General features: G+C 33.3%; 1 protein-coding gene across 1 annotated transcript in view; it reads left to right on the forward strand.

Annotated features, from left to right (window-relative positions):
* Nucleotides 1–24,911, forward strand: part of Cad96Ca (tyrosine kinase receptor Cad96Ca) — a 228,342-nt gene that overhangs the window by 135,081 nt on the left and 68,350 nt on the right. Inside the window, exon 4 of the mRNA XM_089632444.1 lies at nt 16,241–16,369. Coding sequence (XP_089488570.1) covers nt 16,241–16,369 — 129 coding nt within the window. The remainder of the gene's footprint in view (nt 1–16,240; nt 16,370–24,911) is intronic.

Below are 24,911 nucleotides of genomic sequence, written 5' to 3' on the forward strand. Positions count from 1 at the left end.
CCTCTCGGCTTTCCGGGATGTGATATGTCTTTTAATACGGATGTGTACTGGTACGACCGATTCCTCCTTGCATCTCTTGAGGAAAGCCAGGCTGCCCAATAAATGGTTCCTACGCTTTCTCAGATTCTCCAAACGGCGTACCATCGTGTGAACTTCCTCCCCATAGAGGTTAGTCAGGTAAGTTTTTAGATTCTCACGGCCAAAAGCATTTTTTTTTTGTTTGTTTTTGGGGTGTTATGCCGTGTTGCGCTAACTCCTTCTTTAGCCGACGTTTCGGACAGCGTTGCAGTGTCCATCATCAGGGCAGATCCGGTAGATCCGAAGATGTGTAAATTTTGGTTGTCGAGTTTGTGCTTATTTATTTGTGGCCTGGGCCCGTCCAAGTGCGAAATGCCAACGGAAGTGGCGACATCTTGTGGCGAATTCTGAAAGCACAGTATTTATGATAGCCTGGGGCCCATCCAAGTGCGAAATGCCAACGGAAGTGGCGCCATCTTGTGGTGAATTCTAGAATTAGAAAACCGATTGACAGCAGTTAGAGTAGATGTACCCAGTATCAAGGTTTAAATGCAATGGTTTTATATTGTATTATTATATGGTATTGGAGTATACTTAGACATGTTATTTGCGTTTAGCTTTGGTGTAGCCGTCAATTATCGGATACCAAGAGCTGTTGAGCTTAGCTCCGTCGTCTCTATTGATATTAAATGGATTTTTGTAGATTTCAATTGCCTCCATAATCAGGCGTGATCTATAAGTTTTGGATCCATTTAATATCAATAGAGACGACGGAGCTAAGCTCAACAGCTCTTGGTATCCGGTAATTGACGGCTACACCAAAGCTAAACGCAAATAACATGTCTAAGTATACTCCAATACCATATAATAATACAATATAAAACCATTGCATTTATACCTTGATACTGGGTACATCTACTCTAACTGCTGTCAATCGGTTTTCTAATTCTAGAATTCACCACAAGATGGCGCCACTTCCGTTGGCATTTCGCACTTGGATGGGCCCCAGGCTATCATAAATACTGTGCTTTCAGAATTCGCCACAAGATGTCGCCACTTCCGTTGGCATTTCGCACTTGGACGGGCCCAGGCCACAAATAAATAAGCACAAACTCGACAACCAAAATTTACACATCTTCGGATCTACCGGATCTGCCCTGATGATGGACACTGCAACGCTGTCCGAAACGTCGGCTAAAGAAGGAGTTAGCGCAACACGGCATAACACCCCAAAAACAAACAAAAAAAAAAATGAAATAATCAAATCATTTATCCATGATACAAGTTCTCACTAAAGAAGTTCATGTTAAATTTATCAACTACATCGGCAAATTAAATGTATGATTCATAGAAGCATTATAAACCATCATAATCTGTAGTATTGTTTAGTTATAAAAAAAAAGTTTTTTCATCATTAAAATTAACTTACCTATATAAAATATTAAAATACAAATCGGACAGTTCCGAACCCCTGCAACTAGCTAATTCCCCGGTACAGCGGTTTCGTACTATGCGAAACCAATACCGAACCAGTACCGTAACAATAATGTTGTGATTCTCTGATCACAGTACTTTAAATTTTGGTCTTTATTTTTCACTGAATTTAAAATTTAAATTTTTAATGCATTTATTTTTAATTCATTTATGTATGTATGTATATTTCTTTCTCATGTTAAATTGTACTGCCTTTATGTATATATGTAAAAGCCCCTCTGGGCGTAAAATATAATAAATAAATAAATAAATAATAATAATTATTTGAAAAATTAAAAACGTGAAAGCGCATTTCGTTGTCGTTTTCACCAAAAACTTTCTTCCAGAACGGGGTAATGACGGTTCCTTTGTGGCAAGTCTTTTGATGCGCTGTTTGTACCGCAAAAGATTCATCTATGTATTTACAGTCAAAGAATAGTTTATTATATACTTCCTGAGTCATGAATGATTTCATACTGCCCGTATCTATTAATATTTTAATTCCCAGGGGTGCTTTAATAAAAGGTAGACCACAAGTTAAATTGTGCAAATGGATTATGGAGTTGGAGCTTCTATTTCTCCCTCTTGAAAATCCTCAGGGTGTTCACTATGGAACAATTCCTGAGCCATGCGATCGTTTCCTAAATTGATGATGGGCCCTCTATCAGGGCGACGCTGAGGTGCAGTACGCATGCTAACATCCTCATTTCTATTGTAATTATTATTGCGCGGTAAAAATGTCGGTTGGCTATTACTATATCGGCGCGGCGCAAGATTATCACTTTTATTACCAAAGTAGGACTGACGCTGTGTGTAGGAATTATTTTGTTCGAGTACAGTTTGTCCAACGTCTTTATTAAATTTACTATTATTTTTCCAAACGCGGTTTCCCCATGGCTCTCTATTATTCACGGCCGAACGTTGCCTTCCGGACGCGAAATGATGGTCTTTAAACGATTCCGTGTCGAAGTGACGTTGCGTCGATGTTTTCTTAGTAAGTTCACCGTATGCGTCTAAGGTTCGAATTTCGTGACACAACGTTTCATAATCTTTATTTAAATTTGCACACTTAATGTGCGTTGGCAACATATTCACTATAGTATTACGAGCTGTATCTTGATAAGCGGCAAATATTACTGGTGCGTTTGTTGCACCGACTGACTCGGTTAACTTTATTTTTATCGCGAACAGTATCTTGTTGACCTCATGTATAACAGTTGAGAAATCTCGGTTTCCTCTTTGTAAATTAATTAGTTCCGTCTGCCATAGCGAAATTGTTTTATTATTGCCACATTCTTTTTGTAAAATTTCAAATATCTTTTCTATTGTAAAATCGTGGTCGTGCATTAGAATTACTTCTAGGGCTTTACCTTTTAATTTAGAAATAATTTTTTCCACGTTATTAGTGTATTGCCATTTCTAGATAAAAAGCCTCTAGCTGACTTGATGAAGAAATAAAGCTCATCTGGAGACCCGTGGTACTCGAAGATGGAATCTGTGCATGACGCGGATCTCTCGTTTGATAGTGCCATTTTTAATTTTAGATTAAAAAAAATATAAAAAAATATATGGAACTACTTAGTACTATAAATATAACTTGCTCTTGGATGAGAAAGAAAAAATACACTCTGTCTTTGTGGATAAAGAAGGGTAAGGATCTATCGGATTATGGGATAGACGAAAAATTTGAAAAAACGTACTCACATGTAAATTATCAGCGTTTTCTTCATAGTGTCTTCAATGAGGTTAACGATTTGTGGGTTCGGGACTTCTGCGACGGGTTGAAACGATATCAGCCAGAACTTCTTAGCCAGATCCAGGTATCTAGAACGCTTGGGATTGTTCTCGAAGCCTCCTAGTTGGGCGCCAGTTAACTTTCTTGGTTTTCCTTTATTTTATTTTAACTAAATAAAATGATGAGACGATGAAGTAACAATATTTATTTATAAAACACACAATTACAAGCGAGTTAAAAGTAATTTCAAATGGAGAATCTAACAACAATACTGACAAGTAGTTTTGTTAACTGAAGGTTGAAGATTGACGCCCTGTGAGGTGTTGCAGTCCTATTTATCGGTGCTCTCGTTGATAGGGCATTGTGCGGGCGGTCACGCGCTCCCACGTCCGGGTCCATCGTCGATGGTGATAATGTTATTTGGTGGGTCACCAAGTGTAGACACCACTAGATAAGATGTATAGCCGGATGCTGGGTGTGCTCGGTGTTATCTTCGGGTCGGGGGCGTTCTTGAGTAGGTAACACTCGCGAATAATTTTACTAGTAACTATTGTAAGCGCTTTATTTGAAGGGCAGTAAACATGGAATCAAATAGTGTCAATCGAATTAGAAGGTCTTAAGTATTATTTTCAAGGTGTAATTATAATTAATTAGTAGATAACTAATTTTCAATCAGTCAATATTTTTCGAAATAATTGAAAAACATGATTTTACAAATATTTTTCAGAAAAAACGTAGAAAACGAAAAAATAGTAAAAAACTAACATGTTATCAAAAAGTTCCTGACGTCTTTCTATATCGATCGCCGAGCGATTGAGAAGTCATGTGGAGAATTTGACTATTTTGATGTCATCTGATTCAAAATCACCATCGCTAAAAATAAAAATATTCTGAAAATGCACTAAAACATAAATAAATAAAAATGCGTGCATTTAAGTAAGCGGGCGAATATTGTTAAAAATATTGAAAGTTTATTTTTTATTTTATTTATTTAAACGCCTATAGGGCTTTTACCTATAATAATGTACATCTTTATTTTTTAGTTATACAGATTACATATAAAAAATAATAATAAAAAAAATCAGTGTTAACAAAATACATGTTACATAAAAAAATATCAGAGTTGACAAAATATGTTACATAAAATATAAGAATTTTAAAAAAGTTGGCCAAGTTCAAATTATTGTCAAATACATTTATATTATTTAAGTATTTGTTACCAAGACTGTGTAAACGTTGTATTGGAGAGTGAAAACTATAGTTGGAATGAGATGTATGTATGTAAAATGTTGATATTTGCCTAGTTGTTCGTGTAGGTATGTGTAGATTTATTAAATGCAGGAGTTCACAACAATCGAATTTAAAGTTCAATAATTTTAATAAAAAGGTTAGGTCGTTTATTTTTCTTCTGTTTTCTAATGTCGGAATAATTAAAAGATTCAATGATGACTGGTAATTTATGTGTTCTAAAGGGATGTTAAGTTTAAAATTGACGAAGCGTAGAAATTTTCTTTGGATTCTTTCAACATTATGAATATGTACATTGTAGAAGGGCGACCAAACTATGGAGTTATGTTCTATCAGGCTTCTAACAAGGGATATGTACAATAGTTTTATGATTTGTAAAGATCAAAGTTTTTAATTGTTCTTAATATAAAACCTAATGTTTTCATACCCTTATTTACAATTTGTTGAATGTGGGCCGTAAAGTCTAGTTTCTCATCCATTATTATGCCAAGATCTCGCATTTCCTTTATTCTTTCTAAATTTGTTTTATTTATTGAATAGCCAAAAAATTGTGATGTTTTTTTTTCTGGTAAAGGTCAAAATTTTGCATTTTTCTACATTTAAATATAAATTGTTTTGTGAACACCAGTTATTTAGCATGTCTATATTAGATTGAAGAACTTGGACAGTCGTTTAAGGAGGTTATTTCTTTATATAATTTAATATCGTCGGCGAATAGCAGTACATTGACATTTTTAAAGCAGTTGACTATGTCATTTATAAAAACAATAAATAAAATCGGGCCAAGATGACTACCTTGCGGTACGCCACTAGTGGCCAAAAATGGTTTAGATAAAAAAGATTTTATTTTAACAAGTAAAGTTCTACCAGATATGTAGCTACTTAATCAGCTTAACATATTTGCTCTGATTCAAATAGCATGAAGTTTTTGGATCAGTACTTTGTGAGACACTTTATCAAAGGCTTTCGAAAAATCAGTATGTATACAGTCAACTTGTTTATTTTTAGAAAAAGACTCCAATATATAGTTTTGAAACAGTAGTAAATTTGTTGTAGTTAATCTACCTCTAATGAAGCCATTTTGTTTGTCATTTATTAACTTTGTTAGTGTGGGATATATTTCTTCCAAAACTAAAGATTCAAAGATTTTGGGTAATACAGATTGTATACATATTGGTCGATAGTTTGAAATGTCAGTCTCGTCACCTTTTTTAAATATTGGAATAATATCGCTGGATTTTCAGTAGACGGGAAAATATCCAGAGGATAGTAGGTGGTTAAATAAAATGGTTAGTGGTTTAGACAATACGGAGGAGCACTGTTTTAGGAAAATTGGCGGGATGGTGTCCGGGCCTGCAGACTTGTTTATGTCTAAGGAACTTAGTTTTTTTTGCAAGATTCTTCGGTGATGTAGCAGTCTGTTAAATGTGTGGTTTTTTTGAATGTGTATGAAGGAATATTTTCTTCTGGTGTTTCATCATCATAAACATTTTTAAAGAAATCAGAAAAAAGATTACAATGTCTTGAGTATTGTTGGCGTATTTGTCGTCCATTTGCATTTCTGGAGGATAGTCTGTGCTGTCGTTGTTTATTTTTTTAATAAATTTCCAGAGATTGTTCGAGTTTAAGGCTGTGTTCTCGATAGAATTTATATGTGTTTTATAACAGATTTTAGAGAGATCATTGCATTTTTTCCTACTTTCACTGAAATTTGTATGGTCGATTTTCTTCAGAGTTTTTTCGAATTTTTTATGAAGTATTTTTTTTGTTGTAGTGAGGCTATTAGTTCTGAGAGTAGATTTTAAACGTCTTCGCTGTGGCGTCGATAGTTTCCGGCATCAGATAGTGGCGGTGTGTCTAAAGTTGCAATTATTATCTTTTCTACAGTGGTATCAATTTGTAAAAATAGTTGTTCGAGTGTTTTATTTTTTGTTTTGAGTTTTCTTGACATCAATTTCTTAGTTAGTACTCCGCCTCCCCTTGTTTTCGAACTGGATTTAGAGTTTCTATCGCAGCGAAAAAAATTGTAGTTGTTAAGTCCGAGTTCTGTTGATTTTATTTCCGAGTCGAGCCAAGTTTTTGTCAGCACATATACGTCTGAATGGTGTAGCGATATTGTAAAACGTAGTTCATTTAATTTGGTGCGTAGCCCCCGCGCGTTCTGGTAGTATATCTTGAGTTTGCATCGTTTTTTGGCGGTGTTTGCACTATTTTAGGGTTTTCGTTTACATATTTTATAGTAATATCATTTTAGCCATTTGACTTTCGTTTTTTCCATTTCTTCTCTTAGATTTTTTAGATTTTTTTTTGAAAAATTGTAGCATCGGGGTATATCCTTGTGTTGTTTTTTTAAAATATGACGTTTACTTAGCAATGTTCTGGATGTTGTGGAGTTATTGAATTCTGTTTTAAGGGACCTTGGTTTTTCAACACTTGGTTTTCCAATGCGGTAAACGCGTAGCATATCACGGTTTGCGGTATCATCGAGAACAGAGATTAAAACCGTTACCTTGTTTTTGTCATCAATTAATTTGTTGGCCGCAGTCGTTTAAATACTTTCGGGTATATTACAAACAACGATGTTTTTAGCTCTTTTGCTACGCTCATTGATTTCAGAAATTACCTCGCAAATGTCTAGGTTGATTTGTGGGGCTGGGATATTTAATCCGATTTCCTGATAAGCCCGTAATTCACCCTCTAGACTAGCAGTTTTATTAGACACCGTTTGCTCCAATCTACCAACAGCTATTAAGAAATGACTTGTAATTGGGGTTAGTTTTGTTATTTGGTCTTTCGTGAACTTATTTGCTGGATCCGTTACACAGGTATTAAATGCAGCCATAGCATTTTCTACATTTGTTATCAATGCTTCGACATCCATTATGGTAAAAATTGGATTGCAAGTAGAAAACGTTTATTATTTTTATTTAATTATTTAACTGCAATGGTTTCACTCCCCTGAAAGTGTAGTGGTTTACTCCGAGTACCTATGTTATATTTCTATGAGTACTTATGTAGGCAATATACTGCGAGACAGTAAGTTTGACAATGCAGGTAGCAATAATAATCTTCCAGATATTCGCACTGAGTCACTTATTAATTATTATTTGGTTTTCACTTTTGACACTTTAAAATCACTTTTTTAAAAGATGTAAGATCAGTTACACTTGTGGGCAATTGAAGCCACGTTTTAATATACTTTTCGCTGCTTTTGAGTATAGAAATTCACTGGTTTTCTGTTAATTTGTATAGAGCGAATATTTGATGTGCTCACCGTGTCACTGTTGTTGTATAATTAGATTTTGCAGTTCCTCATTTGCAAAGATTAATTGTGTTTTTATCGGTACCTACATGAAAATTAGTCAAATTATGCAAGAACAGAAGCCATCAAATGAACCTGATGAGCTTGTGTTTTTATTTAAATGAAAATAACAAAAAAATTAACAGCACTATTTAATAAGTATTACGCAACCAATGGTTTCTTTGTCAGGATAAAACGTTTAATAACTTACTGCTGAAGTTAATTTCATTATTCCAGGGAAAAATCTGGTTCGTATAAAAGTAAAAGATTTTCGTTAATTTGAGAAATGGAAATCGTTGCAGGCTCTTGATTATGGTTTCAGATTATTGATGCCGAAGTTTGTGTCTGTTTGTTGATTTCACGGAGGTTGTGCCGTTTATCGTATTTTGAATTGGGAAAGTTTTACATCTCTCTGGTATCTAAGTAAACTTTGAAAATCATTAGCTCATATCAAATACAAATATTTCCTTTTTATTATTTTTGCCTTGATTATAAAAAATAATTATTAAGAAATTTATTTAAATTTCGTATTGATTTATGTAACAATAGTTTTTTTTATTATTGTATTTTTACAATAATTGGTTTGTTTACAATAATTGCTTTTTTTTACAATAATTGTTTTTTTACAATTATTGGTCTTGGGTTTGGTGTAGGAATTGAACATAATAATATATTGTAAAGTGTACAAATCGTATACCTGAAGTAGGTATCTACAAGAATGAGATCACATTTATAATATATAAATAATATAGTTTGAATTAATAAAGTCACTTCTTTTTGTTGATGATGTTAATAGGTGTTCACTTTTTTAACGAGGATTTTATTTATGTAATACCAACTGTTATTTTTTTTACTTTTTCGGGAAGAGTTTTAAAATATTTTATACCTTTGTAAATATAATTGTTGCACATAAAATAAAGGAGTTTTGATGTCATATTTATGTTTTATCTTTGAATATTTGTAATATTGAGTCGTTCTTATAGATGTATTCAATTTTTGGGAATTGAATTTTTATCAATAATATTTATTACACCTGTGGATTTTTTTTTCTTGTAAAGGCGGTGTGTTAGCTGATCGATTTCACAATATTAATTATGACACTAAAGCAAACATAATGAGAAGCCACAATATAGAAACGAGATACAGAAGAATAGCATTTCAAGTGATTACAATACAAAGGCCTAAAATACATAGACAGATAGATATAATACCGTCAACATACTCGTTGGAATTTACACACTCAAAAGCACTCAACATACAACATAAATTTGCACCAGAAAAACAAACACTATACAAATCAATACAAAATAAACACAATGCCCGAGTCAAAAATAATGAACTTTTCCAAATTACATTTGATAAAAACTCATTTGATAAAGGTTATATTAAGCAATACAATATACTACCAACTACGCTTAGACAAATATAAACAATTTCTAAATTCAAATATGAAATAAAAACAAGTGTATTGCTAAGAGAGGTCACCACCCCTTTGCAGACTACTGTAAAACATAATATACGTAGACTTAAATATTGGTTTACAGTCTTTAATTTATTTTAATTTAATTTTGTATATTTTTTCTTCAGTTGTAATATTACTTCCATTTATAGGATTAAACCATATTTCCTTTTTTTTGTTTTTATTGGAAATATCATTATTATCAACCTTATAGAAAATATCTAAAAATATAACCTTAGTATTAAAGTATTATTTATGTATGTATTTTTTTACGCATTTGTCGACCTTACGTCTGTCTCGACACAGCTTAGTGAGGCAGGCAAATAATATATCATATTTTTAAAGATATTTCATCTGTTATTTACTAGCTAAATTTAGGTGTAAAGTTATGTATCATAAGTAATCTAACAAGGAAACGGAGAGGGTTTGAAACGAATAAACATTTTAGGAGGTTCATCAAGTTTAATTAAAATTAAACTCCGATCAAATTGTCCAATGCACCGTGTTCAATCCATTATCCATTACCACTTGGTCCTCCACGATTGCATCATCATTCCATTTATAATTATATTACTAGTCAGAATTCGAATATTCATGTCAGTCAGGTTATTCATAACTTTGGATTGGGTAGCTATCTTTTAGGCAAAAATTAAATTGTAAATTAAAAAATGCCAACAGTAATCTCAATATCTATCAATCAAGATACGTAAATTAATAACCTTCCATAGTTATTCCCTAATGGACAAAACAACTTCTATTGTTTTATTGGTTTGCTTAAACCTATTCTTGGATTTGTTATTCTGAGGAAATGGATCCCCGCACATGTCTAATAAATAAACCAACCTTTGTTGAACGTCAGATAACAAAAAAATGCTCTTGGCACAAATAGGTTCAGGCAGTTACATTAAGTTTTATGGCTTTAGGGTAATATTATATTAGATTGATTAAGAAGGTTATTTAAACATGATTACAATGTAGGAAAATATACAATTAGATTCACCATTTTTCTAGGTTGATATTATAAGTTCTTAAGACTATTAAGAGGGTACTAATTAAGGATGAGATTTTCAGTTTATGAAATGACAGCATTGCAGCGTCATCATCGGGGCAGATGTGTAATTTTATTTAAAATTAAAATTAAAAATCTGACCTGATGATAGACAATTATTTAAAATTAAAATTACACATCTTCCCTGGTGATGGATACTGCAATGCTATCTGAAACGTTGGCTATAGAAGGAGGTAGCGCAACACGGCATAGTACTCCAAACACAAATAACTACAATAACAATGGGTTTGAATACTGACTATGGACGATCTACTTTCTTCACTTATAGCATCTTCACTATCACTCGTGTTGGTACATATTTAATCCTTAGATTTCGATTTGTTGTTTAAAAATAACTGCACTCCGATTAATCACTGTGATGACAATTGAAAATTAGCATCTCTGTCACTGTTTTCATGTTTGTATATTCCATACAATTTTAGAATTTCTAAAGAGTTTTCAAAATCTTTATTTTAAAACATTGATCAAATGTATGTAGCATTTCGATGTAGTAATTTAAAATATATTTTTCTTTTAATTAACGCAGAAAATAATGTCACCGTATGCATACCGTCCGAGCAGGTTGATAAACAGACTACGTCAAACGCTAAGTTCAAACAGATTAATAACTCTCATACGAGTAAGCACCGGACAAAATATGAGAAGAGAATTAATATTGGGGAAATACGTATTTTAGAATAAAAGTGTGATAAATATTTGGTTATTTTCAATAGCGAGTATTTTGCACACCTGGCTTAGTCATAATTGAGGAATAATTTACTCCCAATTTCTCGGATAAAATTAACAGGCTGGCCAGTCCCGCGCAGTTCGTTCAGCCGTTCTGACGAAATGTACTTCCCGCACAACTTGCGGTTTCTGATCGGAAAGGATTTGAATTATTCTAATTCATATCTAACATTGATAAAATGTTCTATTATCGTCATATAACGCGATTTTCCGCTTCCTGGCTTTACGTAGGAAAGTAACGTGTTGGCTAAAAAATTCAAAATAATCTAACTCACTTAAAATCATCAGAACTAAAAAAAAGCAAATTGGTTCACTAATAATAATAATGATTTATATTTTAGGAAAAAATCATTTCGTGGATTCTGTACACAGTGCAGGGCTAAAGTATGACTTGAAACATAATTTATGTACCAAAAAATAACTGTTAAAAACAAAATCCTTTGAATGTACATGAAATGTCTTCCTCAATGTATTAAAAAAAAATACTTTCATAAGGTAAAACACATATTTTTTATGGTAAATTACATCTGTTTCAATATATTATTTTACTATATCTCTCGCTGTAAGTATGTTAATAAAAAATAATATGATGTATAAAAATACATTATTTCCATCAGAGAATAATATATTTTAACGGCATAATATACTTATTAAGTACAATTAATTTATTATGTAATATTAAATCAGTATCGGGGTTTATTTTATTAAATTAAAAATTTATATTTTCATGGTGTCTCATACTTCTAATTGATTTATGTTGCATATTTTTGTAGAAAGTCATGATAATTAGACTCATTAGATGGTGATTGGGTGTAGTGGAGTAAAATCCATCAAAATGTTTCCTTAGTGAACGAGAAATTTGCGGCAAAAGATAATTATGTAATAAGAAACAGAAAGGAGCTCAGTGATGTAGAAGAAGGTAAATCAAAAGATTCCTTAGAGCAAGAGGCAATTCGCCCGAATCGGACATTGGAATTGCATAGATGGATTTTGACTTTAATGATTATTTCAACTCACCGGAATAATTAGACTACGTTAAGCACGAACCATCCAACCCACAATTTGCTGAAATAGAATTTTCGTTCAATAGTGATATTTTTGTTCACTGAAGACACCCCCCAGAAAAGATCATCATTAGAAACATCCACATGCCATTGGTTGACAGTTTTCAGAATTTGTCGCATTCAAATTATTTTCATAGTAAAATGTTTCACAACAAACCCAAGTTGTTTGTATGTGATCGACTTTCAACTAAAAGAAAAAATAAGGGTTTCACTGATGCCATGCAAACCAAACATCCAAATCATCTAAACCATACACACCTTACAAAAGCCTTGAAAAAACATATTATTTTTAAATTTATTGAAACCATCTGACCACCTGAGTGCAATGCTGTCGAAACGTTGGCTAAAGAAGGAAGTAGCGCAATATGGCATAATACCCCAAAAACAAATCGCTGTAACAATTATTGAGTATAAATCGCAAGTGCGCTCTACTATTAGCTTCCTCTGATCCGGAGCCCCTAACAAGCTAAGAAAAACTTGTAATGATCTGTCCTCTTCATACTCTTCCTTCTCTTCTTTCTACGATAAATTTTCATTTTTCATAAAGTCCCATAGGTAACTTTTCCATAAGGCTTTGGTTATGTATATATCCGGGGTAGGAATGTCCTCCCTGCCGTCTTTACAAACCCTTGCCCCTCTCTTTATTACACACCCCTTCAAGTGTGTGCACCCTAGTTTGTCTACGTGGTTTACGATCTTGAACGTAATCATTTCACGTGACGGTTCAGTATAAAAAGGCTTCACCCAACGTTGTGTTGGTTTTTTGTTTCTCGGTATAGAAACCTAGTTATCTATGTATGTGTGGTATCCCTCGGTTCTTTTGAGATAGAGTGAGTTGAATCCATTGCCGCTGTGTTTTTAAGCTATTTCATAAAACTTATTTTCTAAGTCGCCTGCTCCCCAACTAGCTACGTGATTCTATCTATCGTAGGGTAATTTGAGTATAACAAGGTGTTAGATTTTATATGTGTGATAAACATACGATAAATTTATGGTGTTAGTTGTCGGCGCCATCCATGTATATATTTTGGGAGGGGAAGGAGAGGAAAGGAAATGAATTTGTTCAAGCTAAGATTGGCTCCTTCTCTTTACCAAACAAAACCGATGGATGATAATTTGAACAAGGCGATCGATATCTGCGTGTCTGGGTATCACAACCGGCCGGGTCTCCCCTTGTTCCAAATCGGCAACCGTCACGCCAGAATAAAGAAAACCAGGTCTCCTTACCAATTTTAGAATTGCCCCAACCTCATGCACCTCCAGGAAAATCTACTTTACTGAGTGTAGAAGGGGAAAACCATGATATCCCTTGTCATGAATCTAGTCGCGAAAATGTGACACGTAAGGTCCTAAGTTACGTGCCACCTCTAGAAAACGCTGTAAATTCCTCGTCGTCGGGAATCTACATCCCTTTCTAGGTCAATAACATAGATAACACACGACGATCTTGTCGACATTTAGCTCGCTTCTATCGATAGGTTGTGTGCCTATCCATTCAGCCAATTATTATGTGAAATATATGCAAGGTTTACTCGAAATGCCAAATTTAGGATGAGGACTGTCTGTATTTTAGTATTTGGTTCCAGTAATTATTTCATGAGGTTACTAGCATCCTCGTGTATTAGGTATGGGTAACTTCTATTGAATACCTATCCTCTCAGGTAGGTATAAACGGATAATTGGTTTGATTTTTGGCATTTAATTTAAAGAGGCTGCCTACCTCTCGAAAGGTACCTGTTGAGAAAAGTTGTTCGGTTGGTAGTTTTATTTCGGAGATTACCATCTCCCTCTTTTGACTCTAGATTTGTTTATGTGCATCCCAATTTGTAAATTAGAAAGTCAAACAATAGATGAAAGTATCTTATTAGAAAGTCAAATAACAGAAGAAAAGTATTCATTTTTGTTCTGTCTGGTTGCTTCCGATCGCTTTCTATTCGGGCGGTCATACGCTAGCAAAATTTCCCCTTCGACTGACTGTACACTGCCGTAGCCTAAACGCCTCTATCCCTCATAGTGTTCGCTGTTTCAATTGTACGCCAGTGTTGTGGTAGGTACTCTGTAGATAGGTATTTTTATACTGCGAATTTATATTGGTTGGCCTAATTTGTAATAGGTATTTAATGTTTCGTTCGCGATTCAATACCTATCGCAGGGACAACGTCATGATTTGATTCGTAATGTTTTAAAAGAATAACAGATCGGCAGGTAGGTAAATTCTCGATATGACCCTCGGTTCAAGGCGTTCCCCTAAAACAAAAGTTATCGGCCTACATATGAAAAGGTCGTTGGCCCGTCTCTCGCTCACAGCTGATTGACAGTTCGCCTAGCACATTCCTTTTAATGATAACATTATTTGGGCGGCAAGTGACGTAAACTTAGTTTCTGTACCTCGGATGTATCCGTCTTTTAAAAGGGTCCTCTGGAATTTAATAAATAATATAAAAAAACTCACCCAGTTAGTCATCTCTCATTCTCAGCATGAAGCTTACCTGGTTACACTATATAGCTAAATCAGTTTAGTTTTTCGATCTCCTCCCTATCGGCTTCTTTCCTCTTTTAACAAAATCCTTGCAATTTGTTCAATTTTGGTCCCCTCCCTACGCCTATAAAAAGGTAATTAAATAATTCTGTAAATACAATTATACTTCCCTAATCTCTGTCAGGATTCGAACCCGAGTTTTATGATTTGTTTGATTCTCTGGTTTACGGTCTCCGTGGGTAGAATGCCATCTCGCCAAATCAATTCCTCCCTAGCCCTATTAAACACTTCCTGCCTTTAAATACGTTCACTCTGTTTTAAAACGCAATCATTATAATTATTATTTTCATGTTTTTAAGACAAGTAATTTAGTTTGAACTACATATTTACCAAATCACGTTTAATTTAACACATTTTATATTATAATCGCGATCGCCCAACTCTTAGCGCCCCTGGGGTGATTTTTCACAAAACGGCGCTCTACAAATTATCCAATTATTCCTATCCTCACTGAGTACAACCACTTTCACTTCACACAAACACGGGTTCAATAATATTTCACTTTAATTCAATATTCCACAATACTTTAAACACCATCTGAATTCACTAATTAACTGTAATTTCACACAACACTTCTGATTTGTATCGATTTCTCGGAGCTGTCAACGTACCCAAGTTCAAAACCCGACTGTCCCATCGATCTCTGCTTTTCTTCCTTCCCGTGGGAACATGTTTACTTCAAGCCCGCCTGTCAATAAATCTTATGTTGTTATTCCAACCAAAAAATTTTTTGGAGCACGTTCGTTTCGTTTATTTATTTATGTGAGTATTCAAAACATCACAAAATTTTGACGTGTGCTAATAATATTTTAATTGTGGGAGCTTCAAAGATCTAGCTCCACCAAAGAACGACGCGATGAGAGATGCTATTATTGAAAACGTTCTAATACGCAATGGCTAGGTTATTAAATAATAATTTACCAATTTTTGTATATTTATTTCCTTCTACGACATAAAGAAACTTTAATATTTAGGTTGACCTCTTTGCTCTCCTAAAACATTATGCTCCGCACACAGCATTTACAAACGCGACGTTTCCTTAGGACATAAGTTTCTAAATAAGTCTCTTATGAAACTAGATTTATCCTACCCTCCCCACGCCACACAGCATATATAAATATGACATAGATCTTGAAAGATATCACTTTCCTCATATGAATTAATGTAAATTTTTTATAAATATTCCTATACCCCGTAAATGCCTGTACGGGGTAAAATGAATGTTATTTTTTTATAAACATGTCGTTAGGGGGTAAAATAAATATATATTTTTTTATAAATTTGCCCCTGTACGGGGTAAAATATGTGATAAAATTTTATAAAGTTGCCCTCTGTACGGGGTAAAATAAATGTGAAAATTTTATAAATTTTCCCCCAGTACGAGGTAAAATAAATGTAAAAAAAAATAAATACCCTCAACATGAAATCCGCCACGTAAACCATTTCTTTTTTTCAAGAACTTTCTATATATAAATACACTTACGAGTGGGTACGTAAAACACAAGCGAACCGGATTAGGGAATATTTCTGTGTGGAAAATTGATACATCACAGAGATGTTGAAAGAAATTTTGGGGATCAAGACGCTGATTTTGGATGTCCTTTGCAGAGCAAGGACCCCACCGGAGGTATAGTCCTGCAAGACGCTCCCAGGCTGGCTATCCAGGGATGGAGGGTTCCTAGAGCCTTCTCCAATCGATACGAGACCCAAGGGAGGACTGCAACTGCTAATACTCAGGTTCGGACCCCAAGATTGGAATCAATTACAATTACATACTCTAAAACTTTTCATCAATGCGTATCATTACTAACAATCATTTTTTGCTGCTTCCATCATGGCTTTTATCGTTATCATTGCTTTAGGTAAAATAAGCAAATAACTGGTCACATAAATGTTTTATTTGTATTTTTTAAAACTTGAATATGGATTTGAAGCCAAAAATACACAACCGAACTTAATATATTTTTTTTAATTCAAAAGGTATAGGAAATACGTATGGATTTGTGCTACTTTATTTACTTGTGTTTTCAATTATGCATGCTTACTCTACTTCCCAACCTTCCTATTCGCATCTTCTTTCCCTTTCCACTACCATCAGTCTCACAACATACCACAATGGAGGATGCCATAGTCTCACTGGCGTCTAGACGGTTAAGAGCAGTTGTGCATTTCACGTAATTTAAAAAAAAAACTCTAGCTTTTCAAAGAATTCAATTTTGCTTGATCTTAGAGGGAAGTTTGGCATTTTTTGAGAGTTAATAAAATAAATAATCTTATTGGTGTGTCAATATAATAAAATAAAAGTAAAACTCCAAAAAAATGCGTATTTTTATGTAAAAATTATAATTTGCATGCGACAAATTTGTGTTCAAACGTAAATAAGTAATTTGTAATATATATATATATGCATATATTCAATTATCATGAAAAAGTTAATGCAAAAAGAAATTTTACAATAAAAGTTGCTTTGACAAAAATAGAAGTTCACGACTTCAGCCATAACAATGCAAAGTATTACTTGTGTTGACAAAAATCATTTAGGCTTACATCAGATAATTCAAGCTCCTGATTTGAGTTGGCATGTCTGGCCATTCCGACACCCGGACATTGGTGAATGGTATCCATCATGTGTGGAGTGTTGATTGAGGAAAAGCAAATGATTATTTTTGAGTCTATGGGAAGGGATATTGAAAGGGATGAGTTGCAACAAAGTAGGTGAGTCAATTATACTGTTAACAATTTTAAAATAGCAGATGAGATCCTTTTAACGTTTTTTTAAGGAAGAAAAATTTAATTTTACTTCAAGTTCATCGTATAAGTAATCGCTTCTTTCTAGTCCTAACCTCTAACAATTCCCCTTAAGAAGCGATGCTGTACGGATTCGATATGATTAATTTGAACATCATAGAATGAAAACCAAATAAAGCAGGCATATTCTAGATTAGGGCGAACTAACGAATAGTAAAGAGTTTTTAATGTGATAATATTATTGGAGTCAGAGGTGATTCTATGGATGAAGCCAAGTAGCATTAACCACGGTGTTAATGTGTTAACGAAAAGATAGCTTGTAATTTAAATACATACAAAGTAAATCCAAATTATTTAATTATTATAAACTCACAAAGAAATTGCCTCTAAAATTATTAAAAAACGAATTCTTTAATGGCCTTAATTTTTAATGTATAACACAAATAAATAAAGTTAAAATACAATTTTATTGAAAAAATATTTGTTTTTTTTTTGGAATAAATTTATGAGTTTGAATTTGGCGGAAGCCCCTCCCCAATAAAGATTCCATTGAAATTCATGGTGTAAGTATATCAGACCGGCTCTAGTGTCGGGTCTTTATGGGAGCCCGAGTAAATCTGGCTTCCAAGAAACTGAGCGACTTATATAGGTTCTAGCAGGTTATTCAATAGTTACCAGCTGGTGCCTTATACAAATCTCAAGTAGGCCCAACAATTAAATTTAGGAGCCACTTTTGGGTTGGAGCCTCCACAATACTTGATGTAAACCTACTTGATTCTTATTTTTTTATGATAAACTAATGTTGAAAAAAATATATATAATAAGCAGTAATTGTTGATTGAGGTACTAGTACATATTGAATTATTTGGCGAGTTTGGAAATAAGCCGACATAGCTCAGTGGTTCAGAGCACCTGACCCGACATCAGAAGGTATTGGTTCAATTCCCGTTGGCGGCATTTATTTTTACTCGGGAGATATTTTCAATTTGTATTGATATTTCAGGCGACTAATTATTTCTTATAATTATTTGCTACTTGATTCTGTTCAAAGTAGGGCGGTCCGTCTGATTAACAATCCTTGGTTAACAGGCCAATTTCCATCTGTAATGTATGAATGTGGGCATTCTGAGACTGTTCTACGGGTATTTTAATAGAGCCTGCTCTAAGGAGCTAGCAGCATTGATCCCCGGTGCACTGGTACACGTGTGATGTTCACAGTTGATGTTGGCTTAAACGAAAATTTGAAACAGAAAAAGATTCGGTCGCATCTGGATATGAACCCACTAATCTTGTATTCAATGATTAAAAATAAATTATTCAGTTTGATTGGGTATTTTTGCCTCAAATACAAAATTTCAGTTTTATATGAAAAAGGCATCACAGCCGTTCCTCTTAACATTATATTAGTTATATAACATAAAAATAAATATAACCAATAACATTTGTGTCGATATCCGCCATTTGGCTTAAGTGTGTACATGTACACAATCGAGTTAATGTCAATTCTCACACAAAATAATTTAATATATAATTAAAATGTTGGTTTCAAATGCTGCTTAATGCTGAGTGATTTTCAAAGTACTCGTAGAGTAACAGATAAGTAGGAAGTTTTTTTATAAAACTATTTCTAAAATCCTCTACCAATCTTTCCGGAATTAAGTTTCCCTAATATTTTATTTTGATTTCATGGGAAAGGATAACAGGTTTTTTTCATAAGCCAGAGTTTCCTCACTGTTGATTTTTTTATCACAAAACATAAAGCTACCTAATTACATTTCACGAAACGAAAATATCAAATCCAATTTCCACAAAATTTCTCTTCATAAACGGATTGAAAAGCAAAGCGTATTTCCAAGCGAAGCAAAACAGTCTTGGACTTATGATTTTAGACTTTGATGGAAAATAAACCAATTGGATTTATACATATATTCAAACTAGGTAAAACATTACTAGGAAGTTTCAAATATAGTACAAGAGTTTTATTGTAAATGTGTTAGGACGGGTTGTTTCGGAGGATTTGAACAATTCATCAAATTTCAATGTTGATTTCCGGGTTCTGTGAAAGTCCTATTCAAGTTCTGTTATTATATCAGCATAGGTTAGTTGCTTGACAGAACTGAAATAAAAACAGAACTTGAAAAAATCTTTCACAGAACCTGAAAATTAACTTTGAAATTTGAAGAATTGTTCAAATTCTCCGAAACAACCCGTCCTTAAGGAAGAAAATTTAGTTTGGAAAATGGAATCGGAGAATGCTATTGAAACCACACCCAATATGGACTAAACAAAGGAATGGGAGAATGCTAGTAAAACCACAACTAATTTGGAAAAGGATAATGCTACTGAAACAACACCCAATATAGACTCAAATAAAGGAATCGGATCTTCAAATATTGTACAAGATTTTGATTGAACATGTGTTTAGGAAAAACATTTTGTTTGGAAAATGGAATCGGAGAATGCCATTGAAAATATGAAGTTTAATAAAGAAATGCGAGAATGCTACTGAAAACACACCCAATATGAAATTTAATAAAGGAATGGGAGAATGCTACTGAAACCACACCCAATATTGACTTTAATAAAGGAAACGGAATGCTACTGAAACCATAACTAATTTGCATTATTATTACGGTCTTTTGTTTTCGTTTATTGTGTATGTATTATCTTACAATATTTCTTTATATTTACTTTATATATGTTCTATGTATAATATAGAGCTCGTGGGATTGCACCACCCTCCCCGAGATCTGAAATAAAAATTAAAAAAAAAAAAAAAAAAAAAAAAATATATATATATATATGTATTTACTTAAATAAAGAACAAACAATGTAAATATGGGGAAAAAGATAAATATTATTAAAATACAATTTCGTGTCTGGTTCCTTCCTAAAAATAGTTCCTTAGACAATATTCAATAAAATAATAATTGCAGCTACGAATTAAGTTAAAACGAAGGTTTATGAACAAGTTGGAAAGAAGGTACGAGAAGATCGATATGTCTGTATTTCTGACAAATTTTGGGTAGATGAACACATGGAATTCTCATTATAGATAAGTTAATTTTTTTTTTTAAGTTATTCATGTGCAAAGAAAGCTTGGCTTATAAAAGTTTGAATACATCAGTTTTATCGCGTTAAGATTGTGTGAAATGACGCACTGAAGAATTTTTGATGTATTTATCTTGAAGGGTTGGAATAAAATAATGTATGTAATAATCTTCCACAGATGTATTATTAAGGGCGTAGTTTTACACGACTTTCTATTAGGCCTCAAGTTTTTCGTTTTAAATAACCTATTTCACACGGTTCACACTTTCTTCAATTGATTTTTTTTAAATTATTTTTTTTTTTTTACATTTGTTGAAAAGAATGTGGCCTTAATGGGGTTCTCCGTTCTAAGATCACACTGAACAAGTTGTGTGAATTTTAAATAATAAATTTGGTAGAGTTTTTTTGTACGTTACTTATTACCGTTATCAAGGCTATGTTTTAAAATATTTACAACAGAGGCGATGGTATCGGAAGTTCCCATATTTTTTATAAAGCCGTATTGATTTTCCGAAAGTATGAGGTTTGTTTAGAAATATTGAGAAAGCTGATACTTAATAACTTTTTCTACTATTTTTGAAAGACTATTCAATATTGTTTCTGGTCTATAGTTATTTATATCTGTTTTATTGCCGGTTTCAGAGATTGGTATAACATAACCTATTTTAAGCGTTGCAGGAAAGATACCATCCATGATACACCTGTTCGCAAGGTACAGAAGTGGTTGGAGTAGTTCATCCCTGGTTGATTTAATTATTCTCATTGAAATGCCATCTGATCTTGAAGCAAGTGTTGATTTCATTGAATCTATAATGCTATTAATGTAATCTGCCGAGATTGTATTTAATTTAAATCAGATATTATTAGGAAGTGCGTTGTTATTCTCATTATTAGTACAAAGAGTTTTTATGATTTTTTTGGCTAAACTAGAACCTCCGTTGGAGAAATATTCGTTCACAAATTGAACGATTTCCTTTGGTTTTTCATTCATATTTTATTTTTGCTTTGGTGTATCAAGTTCGGATATATCACTGCTTTTATTGTTGTTAGTCTTCCTTAATAATTTTCCAAACAAGCTTATGGTTTTTATTACATTTTTGATTCTGTTGTTTGTATTTAGTAGTTACCTGTTGTAAATTTTAGAATTTTATAGCACATGTTTCTAAAATGCTTATAAAGATTTAGTAAGGAAAGATCTTTTTCGTTTTTGATTGTACATTTGTGTGGAGTTTGTATTGTGAACGGTTCAGAGCATTTTTGAATATTTCTTTGGACAGTGTTTGTAAATGAATTCCAGCAATCTTGAAAATCATAAATTTTATGTACTTCATCCCAATCTATCAATTTTAATAAATCCTTTAACTTGCTTATATTAATTTTATTTTTAGCAGATGTGTTTTTAATATATGTTTGTGTGTGTTTGAAGTTGAATACTGAGTAGTAGTGTGAAGTGGTAAGTAATATTGGAATGGTGAATAGCGGTACCGTCTGCATTGTTTGTTTTTATCATGATGTAGTGTACAGAAGGCAGATACATTTGTTACGTGGAGTTATAAACCTTAAAGTTGTCCAGGTGATTTGGTGATAACTTTCTGTGTTTATACAACACTCTGTGAGTATGATGATGTCTATACCATCTTCATGCTATCCTGTAGCATCACCGTCAGCTATATAAAATTTTTGTTGATGCTTCGTATATTTTGGTGGAGTATTTATAATGTTTGTTTTTTATGAAGTCATTAATTTCAGGCGTTATTGAGGTTGTGATTTCATCGGGAGAAGGGTTATCAAATTCGATATCAGCTAAAGGATCCATTTCTGGTAAATGTGTATATTATATTGTAGATGGGTTGTTTACATAATTGAAGTGAAACTTCTTTACGCAAGTTATGCATTTTCGAGGACCGGAGTAAAACCGACTCATGACCGTCACGAAAAACCGTGATCATTTCGCTAAAGGAGCCTAGCTAATATTATATACCTAGTTTAGGCCACTCTCCAAACTCAGCTTCGCGGTCTAGAGGCAGAGCGCCCGACTCTCGTCGTGAAGAACCGAGGTTCGATCCCTGCTTTAGTAAATTTTTTTTTCTTTTCGTGATTTTTTCAATACGAGGAAAAGTGATAAAATGCTCTCGTGCTGCGACTTTGTCAGGCATACATATAAGAAGATATCTACACGATTGTTGTCAAAAATGCACATTTATATATTTTTATTGAGTAATTTATTTTTAGAATTTTTGCGATCGAACCTTCTAATTCTGTTTGAAACGATCGATTGAAGGAAGCGAATTTTGTATCGTAATATAATATCATATACAAACTCCGTTATAAAAATAAGCGCGGGACAAGTCGATTGAGGAGTACACGTTGTATACGCGGTTCTCGTCGCGCGAGATACCTCTCCTCGCGGTCTAGAGGCAGAGCGTTCGACACTCGTTATGCAGGACCCGGGTTCGAATCCCATATTTTTATAACTTTTAATTTTTTTTTATCACATGGTACTTATAAATATGTCAATATTAGGAATCTAGTTAAACGTTCATTTGTTAACAACACGCCTATAAATAAATTTATGCTTTTTAAAACTATAATGTACAGCATTCTGAATAATAATAATATGAAATGAAAAGAGAGAGAGAAGAATACTAAAAGTTTCACTTTCGTCGTGCGTAGGCTTGCCACACACTGTATTTCTTTTTATTTTCAAGGTGATTTTGATTTTTCATTTCAATTTTAAGTGAGTCTTCAGATATTTGTGGCAGTAATTTTCTGTTTTTGAACCAGATGTATTTGAAATTTTTCTCTTTTGCCCTTATTTTAGTATTTCATAAAATATTTTCGTAATATGGCGTCAGGGCTTCATTTACATAAAGTTGATTTTTTTTTATCCAATCATGTTATTGTCATGTCTTTAGTCGCTAGCCCCTTAAACCCTTTATACATTTAAATTTATAATCCCTTATCCATTAACAAGGTTTTTTTTTAAATAGTTGATTATTATAATTTGGGCATAAAACGGCGCTACAGAAGTAATCCATTAATTATTATTGTTATTTGGTACGACGCTCCTTTATTTAGAGTATTTTACATTCAAATTTAAGCCAGATTACGAGTATTTTATTGCCATTAAGCATCTGTTTATTTTATACATATCTTATAAAAATTATGCTTTTGGGCTTTTAGAATAATGTCCACTTCTAGAAGAGACTTAAGAGAGGATAATAAAATCAAAAATATTAATAATTGAATATAAAACAAAGGTAAAATATTATTTCTCCCGGGGCCAAATGTTACTAATTGCCCTGAATGTATAAATATCTTATGAACACCAGAAAAATGACTTTTCTACCTATTTCATAATTAATTAAGTACCTGTGTATCACGTAGCTATAAAGGCACTTTACACAAGCTCCATACAGAAGGCCAAGATGAAATAATTTCCCTTTGTAGATGTTGTCTTTTGAAGGAAAGAAAAAAGAAAAAGTCTTGGGAAGGAAAAAAAATTGCAATAAATTTTTCGATAGAACAATGGGAATCATCAATTTTTTATCATCTCGGATATAAAAAAAATGTTATCAATAGATTTGAATTATTTTTAGCATGGGTAATCGCCCCGATAAAAATAAGAATAACAAACTATTCTATATTCGTATGAATTCAGTGAACGGATTTATTCCATTCAGTACTCCCTTTTGGATCGGCTTAATGGGGGTGACAGATTATGCTATAAGCTCAAAGCGTTTTATATATCTCTATATTGCTCGCCATACAATCCCATACAAACCTGTCACATCTGGAAGATGATGTGTTTAGGTTGGGGCATGGCGACGTGACAAACAATTTATTGAGCGCCGTAATTACGCGGCTGTCACCTATCAAGGTGAGAGATAACATAAACATAAATGATCTTCCGCGGCAGCTCTCCAATTGATCTGACCACCACTCCCGAGGAAGATTATAGCGTAATGTGACACCTCAAAATATAAAACGTGTAGGCCACGCCCAAATGCGTTATGCGCATAGCGTAATTTGCGTTAAGCTAAACAACGTTTTAGTCGGAGCCGAGCAAGTGCCAAAAAATCTTTTATGAATAAGCGTTCAAGATAAGACTAATTTGGGTTGATATTATTATGTAATATAAAACTTCCTCGATCCGGAAAATTCTTGCAAGGCTGTTAGCGTAATGGACGAGGTTAAGAATGGAACGTATAAGTGAATGGCAGAAGAAGTTGGAGAAGCCCGTGAAAGACATGGCACGAGCAAGTTAATCAATTATGTGTGAAATGAGGCGTAGATATATTTGGTAAAACCTCTTATGACTGTGTTAAAAATGTGAACATCTGGAAATTAGGACTGATGGATAAATTTTTCCTAATCCCCAAATAAGTACAGGTACACGTTAGGAAGTATATATTTCGTACTTTAAAAAAAATAATTGTAGCACTAAAACTTTGAAATGATTATTTAACATTTATCAAGA

The sequence above is a fragment of the Hesperophylax consimilis genome, chromosome 6 (assembly GCF_061612785.1).
Source record: "Hesperophylax consimilis isolate HC1 chromosome 6, BYU_Hcon_1.0, whole genome shotgun sequence".
Classification (NCBI taxonomy): domain Eukaryota; kingdom Metazoa; phylum Arthropoda; class Insecta; order Trichoptera; family Limnephilidae; genus Hesperophylax; species Hesperophylax consimilis.